This window comes from Haliaeetus leucocephalus, unplaced genomic scaffold (genome assembly GCF_000737465.1).
Source record: "Haliaeetus leucocephalus isolate CR32 unplaced genomic scaffold, Haliaeetus_leucocephalus-4.0 Scaffold51, whole genome shotgun sequence".
In the NCBI taxonomy this organism is placed as follows: domain Eukaryota; kingdom Metazoa; phylum Chordata; class Aves; order Accipitriformes; family Accipitridae; genus Haliaeetus; species Haliaeetus leucocephalus.
Genome location: NW_010972487.1, coordinates 2,295,656 through 2,314,917, shown reverse-complemented (window position 1 = coordinate 2,314,917; position 19,262 = coordinate 2,295,656). Strand labels below are relative to the sequence as shown.

The window sequence follows — 19,262 nt, the reverse complement described above, 5'->3', positions numbered from 1 at the left end:
GATCAATATTATTCTTAAATAAGCCTAGAATGAGAAAGCTCTAGCTTACCATTACCTTCTGTAGAGACCAAACAAAAAACCTTTCAGCAAATAAAATAAAACTAGATCAGTGTCCCTGATCTGAGCTAATTATTAAAACACACTTGTTAATACTTTACTATTTGTGGACAACATATTTAAAAAAAAAATTAGCATCACAAATCATGACTGATGATGGAGCAGGTGCAGCTGAACACGAAACCTCTGCTTGAAAGTACCTGGTTCAAAGTCCTGGTTTCAGATGTCATAAAAGACAAACTATTGACAATAATGTCAGCATTCCTCTTGTTTCCTGAATGGTCATCAGTAGATGAATACTGCTTTTTTGGGGAAATTAACTTCCTTCTTCAAACTTATACTTTTATACCAAATAAGTTTTTATTGTCTCACCTCATAATCCTTTAATGCTACTAGAAGGACATAATGTAAAGAAAATGTACTTGATAAAAAGGCAAATGCATCATTAATAGGAAACACCAAAAACATTATGCACATATCAACAGGGAGAACAATGTCATCTGGTTTTGGATGGTTAGGCAAAATAGCGAGGTGTTACTGCCAATCTACAAATACAGATTATTCTACTAATGTCAAGGATATGATGATAGCTTGAACTTGCTTTTATTTATAATTTTAGCTTTTCCTCCTCCTCCCCGCTCTGTCCTTCACAGCCAATGAATGTCTGCATAAAATTATTTCCCTAGAAGTTTCCAGTTTTCAATACCTTTAGTTAAAATCTGAAGTTTTAGCAGTTTTTCCAAGGTAAATTGTTTTAGATCAATTTAACCTTTCATAAAGTAGCCCAGCTAAATTAAATATGAATTTATGGACTTTTGACAAATCATGAAAACTCTGCTTCTACTGTATAAAATGTTTACTTAAAAGACAATTTAAGGTTTATAAAAGCAGTGGCATCTGTAAAACTGGCAACCTAAGTCAGGATCCATCCCGTGCTTCAGCTATGTTTGAAAACTTGTAAAAAAGGCACAAAAAAGCCCACTCATACTGCAGAAGGAAAGGGAAAGTATCCAGCAGCCTTTTAAATTAACTGCTACTAATAAATCACCCTCCTATTGTGTGGCATGTAAGTGTAGTTCAGTTGTAACACCAAATTAAAGTAAGAATTTCAACAGAAAATATACCTCTATGCTCCTATGAAGGAACGGTGATAAGCCTTTAATTTCTGTATTTCACAGTAGTTCTGACCCACAGAACTGTTGTAAATAGGAGATGAATTCCAGGAATCAAAGTGCCAGCTTTGTTAAAACAACAAGCTCTGCAGTACTCCGGCATGAAGGAAAAACAGGAAGGGCAACAGGTACAAACTGCACGCAGACCAGAAAACTGCACAAGCAAAAGGACAAAAAGCTGAACAATCTCAAAGCAAATCAGAGGTCATAGTAGCTCCAAGACCAAGAAGACAGGTAGCCGGGATACCATAAGTATATGTTTAAACAAGCTTTTTTAAATAAAATATCTAATTTTGGGGTACAAAATATTTGGTTACATTTTCAAGTGATCTATATTGTGTATGTATACCCACATATACTTTAAAGGAGTTTTAAAGGACGTATAAAGTTATTAAAAATAAGTATGCCAAAACATAAGTGTTATCTTGTCTGTGCTAACTGGGCTCACCTACCACTATCATTAGTATGAACTTTTCCTCTTAAATTGAGCATTCATAAGTGACTTGTATAGAATGAAACTAAAGAAAGTACTTTTTTTCTCTTTGAACTCCATCTTCCTACCTGAAATTCTTCTGTCAAATTTTATCAACACAAAAGGATAAACTTTCCTGTAAATCACTTAAAAGAGAGCTTTTAAAATTGCATACGATATAAGGCTTTTATTTGGAACAATCCAAAAATCTTTGTGTAGCAAATATGTTTTCCAATTAGATGATTACATCATGTCAAGGAGGTACAAGTCAATCACACTTCTGGAGCACTTCATGACCCGGGGTAGACCACAGCTTGTGTCCGACAAGCCTTTGGCACAACCAGCAGAGCTGACATGGAAACCCCATTGGTATTTCTTTCACAAAAGAGGAATCTACAGCTAAGGGGCAGGACATTTCCCATGAGGAACTCAGAAGTAGAAACTGAAACACATGCCTGTAGCGTGGGTTTCCTCCAGTTACTCATGCACAGAGAGAATGAGAGATGGAATGATCTACCATATTTGACATACAAGTCTCCAGAATTGCTAGCTTTTGGAGACACAAGCCTATGTCAGTAGAGATGGTTGTTTCAGCATACTACTTAGTGTTTTCCCAGCTAAATCATATCAATGCCACTGTTTGCAAAAAGCTTCAAGTCATCTTCATCTAAAAGGACTATAACTGACCACTCAGTAAACAGTTAAATATTTTTAAACTATGTAGAAAACTATTATTTTAGGAATGTATTTGCAGGTGCTTCCATTCAAAGGACTAATGCAATAAAAAATGAGAGCAAATGAAATAGAGTTGAACATTAAATTAAAAAATTAACATTTAACGCTAATTGATTTCCAGTGGAAATCCACTTGCAAAATTAATAGATCACAAAGAACATTTTAAGAAACACTAGAAAACAAGGAATGAAATAGAAAATATTTTATCTCCTCATTAGAAGAGAGAACCAGAAAAACAAGAAAAATGAGACTCAGAATTGCAGGGAAAAAAAAAAAGGCAGCTAAAGACCACATTTGACTGCAAGACCACACACTTTTCTTTCTTTATCACCAGATGCACTAGTGCTATTACTTTGATATACCAAGGCCGTTAAGGACTTGCTCTAAAGTTTCTGTCACCAACTATTCCAGGATGCAACCATGCATTTGTTGATTACTGTAATTACAAGGAACCCATAAAATAACCACTGATTTATGGTCAACGCACATAAAAGGAAGCAACTGGCTAAAAAATTCTTCACTGGATGTTTTCAGTTCTGGAATGAACTCCCTTTTACTTTCACGCATCAACATCTTGGACAAGGTGCAAAACTCATCTGATCTTCTGACATTTTGGGAAGTTTCACAGACTGACACTCAAAAATTAAACAGGAAAGGATTTTGTAAACTCTAAGATTAACAAGCATTTCATAATTCCAGTGAAGGATTAGGACCCAAGAAAAGTTCAAAGCAAGCTAGTGTCTATTTCAAAAACATTGCAATTTAATTTTATTAAGATACAGCTAAGAGATAAGGGAAGAATGAAGAAAACGTGGATCTGGAGGTATGATATGGTGATTTTAGAAATACTTCATCAGGGCAAGTTTCTTATGAGGCTAGAGGGGAGGAGGCAGGGACAAGAATAGCCCAGTGATGGGGGCCTCACCCCGGAGAAAAGAAACAGTCCACAGTTTTAAGTCTCCGTCCACAAAATTATATACACAAAAGTACTAGAAACAGGAAAGAGAAGCTTGAATTTCCCTTCCTGAGTTAGAGCACTCGTTACTGAGCTCAGTTATCCCTTTTCATTCTGGCACAACGAAGATTTTGCATTACCTGGAACACAGATTGCAGCAAACAACACAGAAAGGGTAACGAACCTCCCTTTGAAAAACTAATAATCTTGGGATGGATGATGATCTAGAAGACGAAGTTTCCCCATTCCCGGGCAGGCACTCTTCCCTACTGAGGAGCCACTCTTAAAAGCAGTGCTGCTTTGCAGAAACAACTTTAAAGACTCCCTGGTCTAGGGAGGGAACATGATTTGAGTCTGGTGATGGAAGGCACTTCCTTAGCCAAGGAATGGCCAGGTAGCACTTCTCGTTTCTGTATGTAGTATCTAAGCACCTTTTAGATTTTCAAAGGAAATCAGGCTTACGTAATTGTGTCTGTCCATCTACCCGCTGGGCCCTCCTTAATTAAATCCTTAACTCACTAGCAAATTTCAACCAAGAGCTGCCAGTAGTCTCAAAGAGAATTAAGTTCCTGCAACTTTCATTAAGGAGAAAAAAAAAGAAAAAAAAAAAGGCATTCAGATGAGAAGACAGACTCAAATTAGAGGCCACGCTTTGTGAAAGGCTGCGGTAGGACACCAGCAGTAAACCCTTCCGTGACACCAGCCGGTCCCCAGACACGCACTGACTCACCAGCACACAGGCATCTCGGACCCAGCCAACTGTTGCCTTATGAGAGATGCTGGGACAGGAGGCACTGCAGATGAATTTCTTAAATAAAGCACCATCATGCCTGCTATCGTTCTGCAAAGCGGGGTCCAGCTGATGCGTGCTGTACGCGATCACAGAACGCCTGCTTGATGCGCATCTGCCTCCAAAAGAGCTAATTCTGTTTGAGGATCCTGCCTTGTCTTAAGCACAAAATGCACACTAAACTGCTCAAACCTGCAAGAGGAAAGAAAATGAAGATGATCTCAAAGTGCGGAGGTTACTTAAATTTCATCCATAAAGTGCAAAGGGCTTTCAAGGTGCTGATGATTTCAGATGGGTTTTGAAGTACTGAGACACCTGCCTTCCCCATAACTCCTAACTTTGGGTGTCTATATCCTTTTGCAGATCTGGACTGAAGCATGTTGCTAGGCTGCCAACAACTGCCAGGCAACAAAATCACAGCACGTAGATTGAAGTCACGCTTACAATGCAACATATTGAGCGTGTTTTATTGTTAAGAAATCGATAATCTGCATTGCCATAATCAAATGTAAAATGTGATCATATTTTTCCCAGGGGAGAAAAAAATAAGAATAAAAAAAACAGTAAATCATTCTTATCGCCCTTCCAAAGTAAAACTTATACAGACATTTTTCAATCTGTTATAAAATCAAATTAATTTCAATATTAATGAACAAAGCTACTCACATTGCACAACATGTAATTAAGATTCCTTCTACTTCTTTCTGAGCTCCTTCTATTCATTGCCCCACCAAATTATTAAAACAAAGCAGTTACTATGGTAACTAATTCATTCTCTGCATTATTATATTGTTTCTAAACATCAGCGTCTAGTCATTCTGACTTACATGCCCTAAATTCCAGTTTGAAATTCTAAACTTTTGTCTTGTTTGTCAGAAAAGCCCTTTACAATCTATGCATTCATGCACATAAGGATAGCTAGAGTGCAGCTGCTTTTGTTTATTGCAAGAAGAAGTAACTGTTACTAAATTATTTGAGTTTGATAAATTGATGGTGCCTGCATGCAAGCGCAGAGTAGCACTCGGGGAACAAGCATGGGAGTTTGCGGAGCACTACACAAACAGGCAAACATGACCATCTGCAGGTTAGATAAACTAACAACAACAACAAAAAATGACTGGCAGATGTTGCAGAAACTAAGTAACACCTGCCTAAGTGGTATTTGATACCCAGAAAAAAAACCCACATGGGTATGACTGATGCAATCTTCAAGAAAGAAAGGAACAGCAGGGAACAAGAAATAGTGACAAAATTGCCTGGGAAAAAGTTTTATTAGCATTTAATAAAACTATTTCTTCAAATGTACACTCCCTGACAAAAAGAGACATTTATCATGTATTTAATTAACACTTACAATTATTCTTAATTACCTATTAACAGGAGTCACAGTCTATTTGTATTTTGAGTGTCATCATCTAGCACACAAGGAAAGTTTCTGAAAAATACAGGTAGGATCAAAAGAATAAAGAGTCTTTCCTCTTCATCTTTTGCTGTCCTACTGCCATTGCCTGTAATTTTTACCTTTTTTTTGGTGTGTCTCCATTTAATTGGTGGAATGCGAGGTTTGAAAATTCAGTGCATAGGATGATACTTCGAAAAAAAAGCATCAGGAAAAGGGAGACATGAGTAATTTTGAACAGCTAATTTCTGGCTTCAGAAAAACCCAAACACATCTACTCAAAGTCACAAGCAATTTAAATTCAATTCTCACAGAAAAGGAAGGAAGAAGGAATCTTCTTACTTAAGCATCTGAGCAGGGTCACAAACCACTGCAGAGCTCTGGATCTACAGTGGTACCAATGGGTGTGCTTTTACCTGCTGCAAATGCCAGGTACTTTCACAGTTAGCAAAGCCTCATTTTTTAAAGGGATTCCAAGGTTATTACAACAGCCAGCTATTACTTATATCACAGTAACTCTGAAAGTCTCCGACTGACTGTTTTCTGTCAAAGAAAAAGAAAAGGCACAGAGGCGGAGAGGCAACTTCTGTTTTCTAACCGACTATCTGACTTTGGAAAAGCTAAAAGATAAAACACAGGTTTCTGAACTCCAAATGACCTGTCCATCAGATCACAATGACTTTTCTAAGGAGAGCAGAGATATCTGCAAGATATTCTTCCCCTGGCAAAGCCTCCATGCGATTCCTCTTGTTTAAGGACAGGCACCCTTCAAGTTCAGTACTGACCTTGTGGAACAAGGGCACAAGGACGGAGCTGTAGATGCCTTCAGCACTAGAAGACTGTCTCCACTTTTATTTTCTTGTTTCCACTTGCATAATCACACTCCCATCCTGACTGCACTAAGGGAGGAAACAAAACAAAATCCTTTTTTGCATGTCAGACTGCACTTCCCTAAGGATGGGAACTGCCTCTATGAAAGCTCAACATGTCTGCTTTAATTAGATGACAATTTAAATTTTTTCAGTACGTTTACCTAGACACTTAATCTTTGCACAGTTCGGTTTTCCAGAACACAGTGTAAAACAATGTATAAATCTAGGGCTTCCAGAGCATCTTCCCTGACCCCAGGCAGAAATAAACTTATATTACCACCAAGTACTTAGACTTCTAAAGCTTTGAAAAGTTTTACCAGGAGCTCAACTGTATAAAAGCTAAATATCTAGTCCAAAAAGTTTTTTTTAATTCTCTGAAGATTACTCAGGAATTAGATGAGGAGGTACGGTTAAGTATTAGATTCCAATTCAAATATATATGATAGTAAAAATACAATGATTACAACCATGTAAACCCAGCATCAGGCTATACAGTGTTAAATACACTAAACAGTCTTTGACACTAACATTAAATAAAACTATTTTGACTTTATTATAGCAGTAGGATGTAGTGTACTCAATATATCATAGCTGAACATAGCTGCTGTCTGTTACAAGCAGGCAGTGTTCTTCATTTCAATATACCAATGAAAATGTAACTATACAGACAAAATGTAATGCTGGACACCACGAAAACACAGCTTTTCTTTAAAACATTCATAACTTAAATCAGTGACCTGAATATTTCAGCAAAATTTATAAATATCATGGAGATTTTCTCTGCAGGTTCCCCCCTCCCCCCTGCCCAGTCTTCTTGTTAAAATAATGCTTTTCATTAGCAGCTACTGTTCAGCATCATTTAAGGCAAAATGGGTTTTTAAGCTAATTTTCTTTTCATACAGCTTGCATTGTTACTAGTAATACCTCTGTAACATTGTAGTAGCTTAAGTGCACGCAAATTCAAAAGCTGTTTAGGTAGCACATAATGAAGATTCAAATTACAAAAGCAGGTTACTGCAGCAATCCAAAAGAAAGCCAAAAACGCCTTGCACCGTAAATGCTGAATATTAAGGATAAAAACAAAAACCAAACATAAGCCTGTGCATAAGCATTTCAACTATAATTGTAATGAGATAAAGGATGTTTTTGCATTCAGGCAAACATACCCCAAATATACATACAGATAACTTTCCTTAATGTGTGGGAAGTGGCAAATGATCTTGTTATGTGATGATTCACGGGAGCATTGTTTTCATTTTATTATTTCGAAGTCAATTTATCTTAGTCATTAGAATAGACTCCCTGTTCTTTGAAGACAACTCTTACATAACAGATTAAATATTTTTCCAAATTCTCTATATTTCAAGCTCATAAAAATATTTTCAAAGTTCTTACAGTCAAAACACAGAAAAATAGTGTTGAATTGTTAGAACACCCTTGTATGCAACACAAGAATGTATGCATTTTTATTTTAAGACACTTGTATCTGAAAATAACTTGATTTACTCATAGAATATTCTGCTTGGGTTATTCATAGAAAACTCTGTTTGCTTAAACACTTTCATTTGTTACAGTTGAAAGATTTGATGGCCGTTCCTGCAGAAAGATTTCGGTGGCTTTTACTACCTGATTCCTAATTTAATTTATACTGGATTGCTAGAGAGAAAAGGAATTTTCCCAGATCAAAATCCTTATTTATTTGCTGAAGGCACTTAAGGTTAGAAAAATCACATTTTTGTGAAAGTTAATTGGTATTTTATGAAGGAGCAATCTGCACTTAGGAAACAACAAATGATAAAATATTAGGAATCTTTTAGCTCCCTCTGCTGCCCTAATCCTTCAATAAGCCTTCTTCTAAAGTCTGTCAAAGACACCAAGCAACTAGGCAGCCCATTAATCTCTTTTTAAGAAACACTTAGCATATTTAGTATGCCTAGTACTAAGATCAGTATGCATAAAGAGAACTCTATAAAGTATTATGTGGTTTACAATTGTCTGCACATTTTATTATTTCCTTTCTTTCTGATATCTGCAGCGAGTGAGACAACTATGAACACTTTCAAATTCGGATGTCAGTTAAGAAAATTGATAGCTCGTTTTCCAAGGAACTTGACATCTGCAATTCCCACTTACATAAGAAAGAGCTAAGTGTACTCACTGCCTGGAAACATTTAATCCTTCTTCCTTTTATTTACAGATCAACTTACACAGTACATACCAACTTTAGTAAAAATCCTTTTTTTAAATGCAGGGAAAACCCAAGCATTGCCAAAGTAGGCCATCTCCCTCATTAATATGCGGAAAACCTAACTGCCTAATTTCACAACTGCAATGGCTCAAATCACAGTTTACGCAAGCCAGATAGGCTCCATCAGTGGTCATGAAATAACACTTGGTATTTGTCAATCTGGTACTTTCCACTTGTTAAGAAGCCAAGCTCTCTACTACATGCACAAGGAAAAAAAAAAATCAGGGAAGAGAATGCATTTTTTAAACTAAGTCACTCTGTATTTCAAGATTTCTTTATAAATTTGGAAAGAAGAAAACTGAATTCCATTTCTATCTGCTTTTTTCTCTGCATTCCTCCTGGAACCATCAATATACCACAGCAACTATGAATTGAAGATTCATCTTATTACATTTCATGCTATATAACACCACAAGCAGAAAAAAGAAGCTTTAAAAACAGATGTTTTCTTATAGGGAAAGAAAGCCTAGACCATATCCTTGAAAAGAAACTATTCCTTTATTGTGCACTTTTACTGTCCTTCAAAGAACGTAACGCTTGGGTATCTGCCAGTAATCGGACCTTCCCAAAGAAAGGCTGCCCTTCATAAAAGCAAAAGATGAGAGATTTTATCTGAAATTTCAGAAATTCATCCCATTAATATGCACTTTCTTTTCCAATTTATGATCCCAGCCAACTCTTCTTTTCTTAGGTAATAAAGCAGCACTGTTAAAATAGCTAAAATACATTTAAAGTTTTCTTCTGGGCACTTTTAAAAAGGAAGAGGCAACCTGTGAATAAAGAATAACCTTAAGATGTATACCAGTGCTGCATAAAAACGAAAAAAGACTTGAAATGATTGTTGAGAAGCTCTGAGCTGTGCTAAGATGCTTTTAGCTTTCTCAAAACCAGAACTACAAAAACATGTAACATCTGTCTGGGGGCACGCAGGGTCTTCATAGACTTGTTGTACTTGCCTACGCTACAGTCTTTGCTATAAACACCACATACAAGGTGCTCTGGAAAGAAATTTCTGTTCTCAAGCAATCAAACTGGAAAAGGCACTCTCACAACTTTGCAGTTACGCTTTCAGTGTGTGCTGTAGTCTAATCCCTAATATCTGTGTAAACAAGCAAGAAGAAATGTAAGAGGAGACATGCCTTTCCTCCTCCTAGTTCCACCAACGTCCCTAAGCTCTCTCCTTTAAGGAGCTTCCTAAAGCTTGGAAACCCACCAAAAGCAGTGGCTGACTGAGCACTATGTATTGTACGATGCAATGTATTTAGAGAAAATTCACTTTATCAAGCCCGTTCACAGACAATTGAGACAAAGTAACATTTTCTTCGCACTGCAGCCACCTTCTGTTGCCTTCCCACTTCATCTATTAGCTCCCAGCAAATTCAACAGAGGTCAGACATCCCCAAGGTAACTTCCAAGCAACGGTCAGTGAAACATACACACATTTAATTAAAGATTTCTAGAATATAAGCAAATACACAGCATTGTTTACAGTTTTGTTACAATATAAAGTAAAATAATAGCTTAATTAGGGATAACAACTTTTCAAAATGCCAAAAACATTTAGAATTTTTCAAATTACCCACAAAATGAACACATTTTATTTTTGCACTGTGACACTTCCAACTGTTCTGCCAAATGTATACTACTATAATTACGCTTTGCAATCACCAGCATCACCGGAGAGGGGGACAAAGAACAATATAATCAGTAACTAATTAATCTTTCACATGCCTTGATACTATTTATCTTCAAGGGAAGAATCCTAAATGTTATTTTATAAATTGTGAAGCGAGTTTAATATTAGCATCTCAGAGTGCCTAGAATCATGTATTTGTGCCTAAGTATAATTCACAGCCACTGGCAGAAGTCAGAAACCAGAATCTAATATCTGGCTTTTTCAAGGGACAGTCTTCAATTTCCATCATCTAAGTAAACTCTTCTTTAGAGAGCTATATAAACTGGGGTGTCAAAGCACATTTTATACCACCCTTTTGAGATGATATGCATAAGAAAATGTCAGACCATTGAAATGTGCGTGAAAATATAATTGCAAACAGCTTCAGGATTAAAAGCAAATATTCAATTCCATATTTAAGAAATCACTGAAGGGACTCATAGGTACCGCAGAGACAAAATTAATTACTCAGCTACATTAAGAGAGAAGTAATTGCTCCCAAAGTAATAGAATCAGGTTTTTTTTCTGCATTGAGTATCACTGAAATTTAGTAATACTACTACCATACTATCATTAACTCCAAGGTAATAGTAAATCCAGCAATGCCTGTTCAATTTGTTGCTCAATTTGCATGACTAGTTACTATAAGCAAGTGTGCAAATTACCTAAAGCCACATGAAAGCGGTTCAACTCAAATAACATTGTGCATGCACAGTTACCTAACTCACAGGAGCATTTGTGGTAATCCATTAACTCCACAGAAAAAGCTGTGTGCAACCTTGTGCACATGTTCCCAACATAAGCATTTCATTTTAAGAATCAGGCCCATAGCACTCATTTTTCAGAAACTGAACTTCAACTGATTATCATCCCCTCCTCAAACAAGGATACAGACAGTAATAAAATGCTGTATGTCACAACCAGAACGACACCAGTGTCTCTTTCTGGATACAATAATGTATTAATGTCTGCCCATTACAAGTTTTTATGTTAAACAATTTATGAAAAAACACGTAGTTAGTAATAGTAATAGTTAGTAAATCATTGTAGCCCATTTTTAAGTGGAAACTGCAACAAAAAAAAAATGCATCTTAAAAGTATTTCTCTTCTGAGGGCAAAGGTTAAGTGAGAAAACTATACACAAACTGATGAACAAAAAAGCTGGCAGAGAAGATAAACCACCTTTAATAGCTATAGAGCTCATTACATTTCTTGAGCTTTGTAAAATGTTATGTGTATTTCTAAAATATAAAATATTTAGGTTGTGTTATGAAAGGCACATATACCAGAGAACAACTCTGCATATTTGATTTTTTAAACCTGAACAGGAACATAGGTAGGGAAAAGCCTTTTTAAAACGAACCAACCCCCTAGTTTTTATCCCACCTTACGCAGTTGCAGGGATAGTAATTTAAAAACATCAGCAAGATATGTGCTTACAAACCTCAAAGAACTCTTGGACATTTGAACACACAGACACTCAGGAGCAGAATACAGCTCGGATGCTTTAAAGAGCCAAATTGGATTCCTGTAACCATAAAATTTCAAGCATTTTTCCATATCCATTGTTTCACCCCCTCTCCTCTTGATTATCTTCTGCCTGGTCCTCCCACTCTATTTTTCCAGCATGGCTATTTGTCTAGCATGTGGTAAATGGGATTAGGAAGCAGAGGTAGCTAAAAAACTTTTCCTATGTTATTTTTCAACTGGATCAATTCCCTACACTGCATGGCCGCACAGATTTTACCATAGGATGCAGTGAATTGTGCAGGGCTGGGAAAAACAAGCCAGAGAAAAGGCGCTGATTAAACAGCATCACTAAATGTGAATATGAAGTCTGGGGGAAGCCACTGCTATTATAAAGAGCCACAGTGGCTACTGGTCTGTCACCTCTGTCCCTGACAACATTCCTTGCCACATCATCACAGACTCTATTTTCCTCTTGTCCTGTTAATCAATATAATAAGCCCAAAAGGAGGCTGAAATTCCACCAAGTGGGTTGAGCTGATCTAACTGCTGGCTGCCATCAAAAGGGATGGGTTTCTCTGTCCTCTTCACAATCTGCCAATTCAGCTGACTAACACAGGCATTTTTTATTGAAGGGTCAGACACAGAGACCCTGGTATGAGGACCTGAGACTGGGAACAGAGAGAAGGACCAGGCACTGCACCAGCACACTCCTAGGTAATTTCCAGCTGACTGCAGAGCTGCACAGAAAGAGGAGCAGCCTTCCCAAATTCCCTGTCCTCAGCAGCCAGTTCCCCATTTCTCTGAGCAGGGATTAGTCTCCAGTGAGCAGATTCAACTGACCGCTTGGCCAACCAGTCTAGGTGGGACACGGTAACAGTTTGGACCTGGCAATCAGGGGCGGGCTTGGCCGGTTTTAGTAGAGACTAACAGGGAGATTAGTCATCTGAACCAAATGTGGAACTGCACCCTTTGATACTTTGATGAAAAGCCTCTTTCTCTGGCTACGTCAGGGTAAACGGTCCCAGCGCCCCACATTGATCCTTTCCAACTGCCCCCTTCAATGCAACTGCTTTGTCAGCTGAACAGTGGCCTAGACTGAGGAATTTACCTAAATGGAAAATATACCAACAAAAAGTTTATTTTTAGTATGAGTCATCTTCTCAATCTAGCTCATTATACTGTTACACTCATATTGGCACAAAGAAAGGCAAAAAAAAAAAAAAAAGACAGAATCAGCTGCCAGGGACCGCTTACACCAACACAGCTGCTAGAAAAAAGTCTCAAGACCAATGCGTGGAGAAGCAAATGTTTCAACTGCAGTTCACTGCTTCAGTATTAGACATGATGCAGAGACCATGTGGCCAGAAGTCTGTGCACTTTCTCCCGTCCTATCAAAATGGGTTAGTAAAGAATTTAACTATACCCTGGCCTTTTAAGGAGAAGCTAACATTTTAATATAAAAATTCCTTTAGCCGAAATCATTCATGTATATTCTTAAAAATAGTACACCTTATCCCTCAAACTGCTTTCACACCAACTCTAAAAGCAAATGAACAAAGAATATGAGGTATATAGAATTCGGTCATTTGTGACTTAAGGTAAAATGACTGACGCAAATGATTACACTCCTTGCACCAGAATTCAGGATATTTTTATTAATACACATTAAAGTTTGGGGGTCTTCTGGGATTTTTTTTGTGTTTTGTTTTCATGTGATTTTCTACTTCCTTCCTAGGATGAGGTACAGGCTGTTAAATATCTATAGGAAGCTAGCCTGCAGAGAAAGACTCTAGAGAGCGTTATGTGGTCATCTTATCCTTTTGCGATTCTTACTACATATAAAACCATGATCTTTCACAACATTCAGGTAGAATACTGTTAAATACTAAGTTGAAAGCAAACTTAACTGTAGAATAGTACAGAGTTCAAACACTAGTCGCTTTTATTTGTCTAGATCTATTTTCACCCAAAACCAGCATTTGTACATAGTTAATATAATCCCAACAGGAACTGCAACTCAACTAAGAATACACTAAATGGCCAAAGGAAAAGAATTCCAGTCTCCAGAAAGATCAGTAATCCATGAAATTAATTGACGCAGTTAACATGAGAAATTGAAATGTCTAACCTTCAAATATGCGATCCAGACGTTGCCGCTTCACTTTGTGTTTGTCCATTAGAGACATAAGAGTAGAAGCTCAAAGAATGTCTCCACACAGCTTGGTGATAGTCTTCTCAAGCCAGCCACAAGTCAGAAATGCTTACTGTCTTTTACAAACTTATTTTCACCTGTGAACAGAAAGATAAACATCTTACACTTCAAAACACGGATCTTTTTCCACCTCTTCCCAGGAAGATGATCTACGTGTTATTTAAACAATTAAGAAAACACATAAAGTTCTGAAATCATATTAGGTAACCTGGTATTTCACAACAAACTGCCTTCTAAACATGTAGAGATGCAAAGCACACAACACAGCTCCAACAAGCCAGTATAAGAAATGCTCCAAGACAGCTGCTGTTTTCTGCCTTTTGATTCTCAAATACTTTTTCGCCCTTTCACTAAACACACCGCCAGCTAAAGAAGGTATCTCGGGCAGGCACAAGTACATAATTCCCATAAAAAGACAGAAAAGTGTCCACCTTGAATGAAACTGTAAAGCCATACTTTTGCATCATAATGCTCACAGCAAGAGAAAGTACTCTTTTCTTTCTTAACTTTTAAGCTTTCGATGATAACCAGAGTTTGATACTTGGAAGTTGAAGGAAACAATTCAAGGGGCATAGACCCGAGGAAATGCATCATGGTGACAACACAGAATGCCAACCTCTATATCAACCAAACGGCATTTAAGCAGGTTTATGCATGACTAGGCAAGCTCTTTGGCAGCAAATACAACTAAGCACTTTTCAGATACCGTGTAGCTGGGCAAGACAGCATAAGGGTATTGCAACAAGCAGTCTGCATTTTAAGCCAAACCACTGAGAAGCAGGAAGGGGGATGGGGAGAGAGGGAAGAAAAATCCCTCAACAAGAATCTAATCATAGCGGTAGATTATAAAATGCACAATAGCAAGTGGAGGGGATACAACTAAGTATACAGATCCTCTAGAAAGCATAATCAGAGCACCGCTTTTATCTACCTTCCAATATCTCAATAGTCTTTGAGAAACAAACTCGGAGAACGCTGTATTACAAGCACAGTGCACATTAAAACGAGCCAAATAATTCACTTCCCTGTTTCTTTTTATTCCTGCCCAACAGCTTTCAACATCAGTGGATAGCATTAAATGGCCTTACAAGTGACTGAACCTAGAAATCTGCTTGTTTCTTTCTAGAGGCTAAATTTTTCTAAAACCAAATATAAGCACATTTCATCAATGAAATACGAAGATTCATGCATTCCAAGTGAAATGATCAAGAAAAATATATATTGAATATCAAGAACTGCATATTTGCATTAAAATAGGTATCTTTACCAGCACTGCCCTGCTTGGTGCATTTGGACTTTTAACAAAAGTTCCTTTGTGTTTATTTTCATTTAAAAATGGAGTTGATACACAATATTCATCATGCTTTTAACACTTTATTCAGCTTCATCCTCTTCTTCACTTTCCCTTCACACCTCTTCTTTATCCTCAAATTCAAGATTCTTCTGCTGTTTTGCATACTGTCTGACTCCAGCTGAATATAACATCCCATTATGAATGGGAGGAGAAAAAACAATGAAGAATGCAGAAGCCCAGTTTTTCCTCTTTAAAAAAAACAAAAAGAACATTTCCATTTTAGAAATTCTCTATTACGTTTCCAAACATTGATTATTCTTACAAAATACAACATTCTTCAATATGAATGTGGCTCTAAGATTGCACAAGCATTACATCAAACCTAACGTGCATTTTAAAACCTTAAAAGCTAGCTATATAGCCACCTGCCTTTGCTTAAGCCAAGACCCCAAACTTGTGTAGAGGATCAGTTCTAAACTAGTCTTTAATTTATTTGCTTATCACTTCTGTTTTATAATGTACTTCCTTCAATAGTCACATGGAAAGATCTAGATGATAAGAAACAGAAACCAGAATATAATGAACATTTTAAATACTAGTCTTGGTTTAAATTTTTATAGCTTATTTAATTTCCTGTCTTGTAGAAACATACATGCCTGCTGGCCTCCTTGTGCTGTTTTGTTTATCCATTCAGCAAAAGGTTTTTCCACCATAGTCATTCTACATACAAAGCTGGATGGCAGCTGTAAAAAACAGACCATCTGTAACTATTGACCTGCCATTGAAAGTGTCACCAGATGTTTTCTATCCATCTACAGTAGCTTCAAAGACTACCATATAAATCAAGTAATTTTTTCTTTTAAACATTGTTTTAAAATTATTTTTATTCATAGTAAGTTGTCATAAGTTTCAAAAAAACATTTTTGAGAAAAAAATTAAACTAACATGTTAACACAGTTCTAAATTTAACCCTCATACAGTTTTATTATACTTCATGTTCTAACACAATGAGAAGATGATGATATGGGAAGCATTTCCCAGCAAAACAAAAGCCTTATAATTATGGGAGCATTAGTTACTGCAATTACTAAACCACAACATGAATAATTGTATTTGAGAAATTCACTAAAAATACAAGCACACTGCCTAATGAATTAAAAATCAGAACACAAAATGCCAAGCAGTATTTAAGATCAGACTTCTGTAGTTCAATATTTTAAGACAAAGTGAGAATGCAATTGATTTAAGAATATATACTGGTTATCATATATGTCAAGTGTTAGCTACAAAGCCATCTGAGATACCATCAAGGTATGGAACCCTTTTGAGCAGTACAAATTTTAGATTAAAATATACACTGTTGGAAAGAATATTAGTTTTTTCTTTCAGTCAGGCAGATGATTCCAGAGTTTGAAAATATTTTTAAAGAGAATATGCCTCTGGGTATTGCAACCTGGAGCACTTAGCTCTTTCTTGAGAAAGGAAGAGCTTTACTCATTTTAAGACTTCAAGATAAAAGGAAAAGGGAATATCCAGCATTTTTGTGTGAGAGTAAGCAAATCCTACAGGCTAAAACAGGAATGATAAGTAAATAAGTCAACTCAATTTCAGCTTTCAAAACAGATAACACTGGTAATGGAGTAAAGGATAAACATAAGCTACGACTGAGAAGATTTGAAGGAATCTTCTCTCCAGAGAAAGAGGATAAAAAGGAAGCAAACTAAGAAATTAAAATTTTTTAAAAAGGCAAAACAGTAGGCTAATTATAGACATACTTGTAGGTTCAGAAAAACTCCGAATTACTAGGGAAGAACTTCCATCAAACCCGAAAGGTTGCAGCGTGCTATGCAGGACCATTTCCTTTGCATCAGCCTAATGGGAGAATTTTGTGTGGACCAGTTCATGTTTCTACTAAATTCGAACAGGGGAACGCCTACCAGAAAAAATTGTCAACTGTATCATGCATAACCTCCGATAAGTTAGCCCATTCACAAAAAGATTCAGAGTATACACTCTTCTGACCACAAACTTTTCACCTATACAGCTGGGAAAGGCAAAACGCTGATTTCTACCTTCACCTCACTGTCAGCTTCCTTTGTATGGAAGGATTTGTAAGCTGTCCCAAATCAGATGATAAAGCATAAGAAATCCAAAACAGAAATGAAATTCACAGAACAGACTGATAGATCATTAACACATCAAGAATAAGGTTGTGAAGCTTCACGTTACCTTTGGGAATCTCAATCTTCATTTAATTTAACAATGCTAATATATGTTCTTTGGTCTGAAACTGCATTAAATCACTGAAATATTTTTTCTTTCCACTATCGACTTTCAAAGGTATAAAATAAGGCTACTGTAAGAAAAACTGTAAGTAGGTTTATATTCCATATTCTGTTGCCATCGTTTTTTGATGACACAAATTAAACTTCTTTTCTTCCCACTCAAATCAGTAAGATCTCTATTTTCCATGACACCTCACAAGCCTCAAAATGTCCATTCTGTAGAGCTCTGGAAGCAATAAGTAAAGATAATGAAAATGTTGTTCCTCTTGTTATAAATATTTTAATTATCCTAATGCAGTAACTGTTCATTTCATATAGTAAACAGCTTTGTGTCCGATAGTAAACAGATCATCTAGTCCAACGCTCCTGCCACGGGCAGGGACATCTTTTAGTAGATCAGGCTGCTCAAAGCCCCATCCAACCTGACCTTGAACGCTTCCAGTGATGGGGTATCCACAATTTCTCTAGGCAACTGTTCCAGTGTCTCATCACCTCCGTCAAAAAATTTCTTCCTTATATCCAAGGCAACCATACCTAAGATTTCATGGCAAAATTGTCACAGTCATCAGTGAGCTGGCCAGTGTGCTCACAGCAACTGGGACTGCTCACCAAGCAGCAGGATGACTTCTGCAATGACTACAGTTGCAACTGTATGACCACCAATATGAATACATTACCTCAAATTTGTTCACCTGAACAGGTGAGAAACAGAAACCAGTTTTGTGGGATTTTAGGGGGTTTTTTTCATCTTCCTCCGCCCATGGATGTTTGAGCATCTCTTCAGTGAAATGACCAGAACAACTCGCAGGATGCACACCAGCTTCATGGCTAGATGTCAGATATTCCTAGCATCTGAGATATTCTGTGCTACAACTGCTTCCCCAGCTTGCGAAGCTAAAAACAGAGCACCAGATTACAAATTTAAACCATATGCTCTGGAATTCTGAAATCCATTTTATGGACTTCACTGTTCCCAAAGCATGAAGTAGTAAGCTTTTCTGCAAACCTAACGCAATGCACAACCCACAAATAAGAATTACTCACTTTACAACAATTACTGATGTTCCTTAGACATTAAGTTTCGGGTTTTCCCCTTTTTTGGGGGAGAAGTACAGGCTACAACATATGCTGAAGACAACTTAGACTGCAAGAAAGCTATGGAATGAGAATGGAAATGGAAGTCTATCTAAATTTCAAACTATTTCTCTAGTACAGAACAACATATCTTGTGTTTGGCAAAAAAGAGGATAATATCAAGTTGATAAACAGCAGAAAGTAAAGTGACATGTAAAAATGCTAAGTCAGAGAAATTAGCTTAATGTTCAAATAAAAGCAAAGATGCACTTCCATAGTAAAGAAGTCAATTTTCTGGGGCAATGGCAAGAGATGGGCTCTAACTCTGAGAAAGGGGAAAAAAAAAAGCTGATGACAAGAGAAATATTCTACTTCAAAAAGCTCTACAATCTGTAGTTGAACATTTCTAGTGTCAGCAGCAGCAGTATTGGTTCTGTATAAAAGAAAAAATTTCAGAGGAATGGTGGTTCATATTGGAAGTTAGGTGATACTTGTGTCTCGCTGAAGTTACAGTATACTACACCTAAGCATATATTATAACTTTAAGATATC

The 19,262-nt window shown here is 36.9% G+C and overlaps 1 protein-coding gene across 2 annotated transcripts in view; it reads right to left on the bottom strand.

The window, feature by feature from the left end:
• Positions 1-19,262, bottom strand: part of CTBP1 (C-terminal binding protein 1) — a 244,089-nt gene that overhangs the window by 176,937 nt on the left and 47,890 nt on the right. For both annotated transcript variants that reach the window (XM_010577573.1, XM_010577566.1), the window contains exon 2: positions 13,974-14,134. In XM_010577573.1, coding sequence (XP_010575875.1) covers positions 13,974-14,031 — 58 coding nt within the window. In that variant the 5' untranslated portion in view covers positions 14,032-14,134. The remainder of the gene's footprint in view (positions 1-13,973; positions 14,135-19,262) is intronic.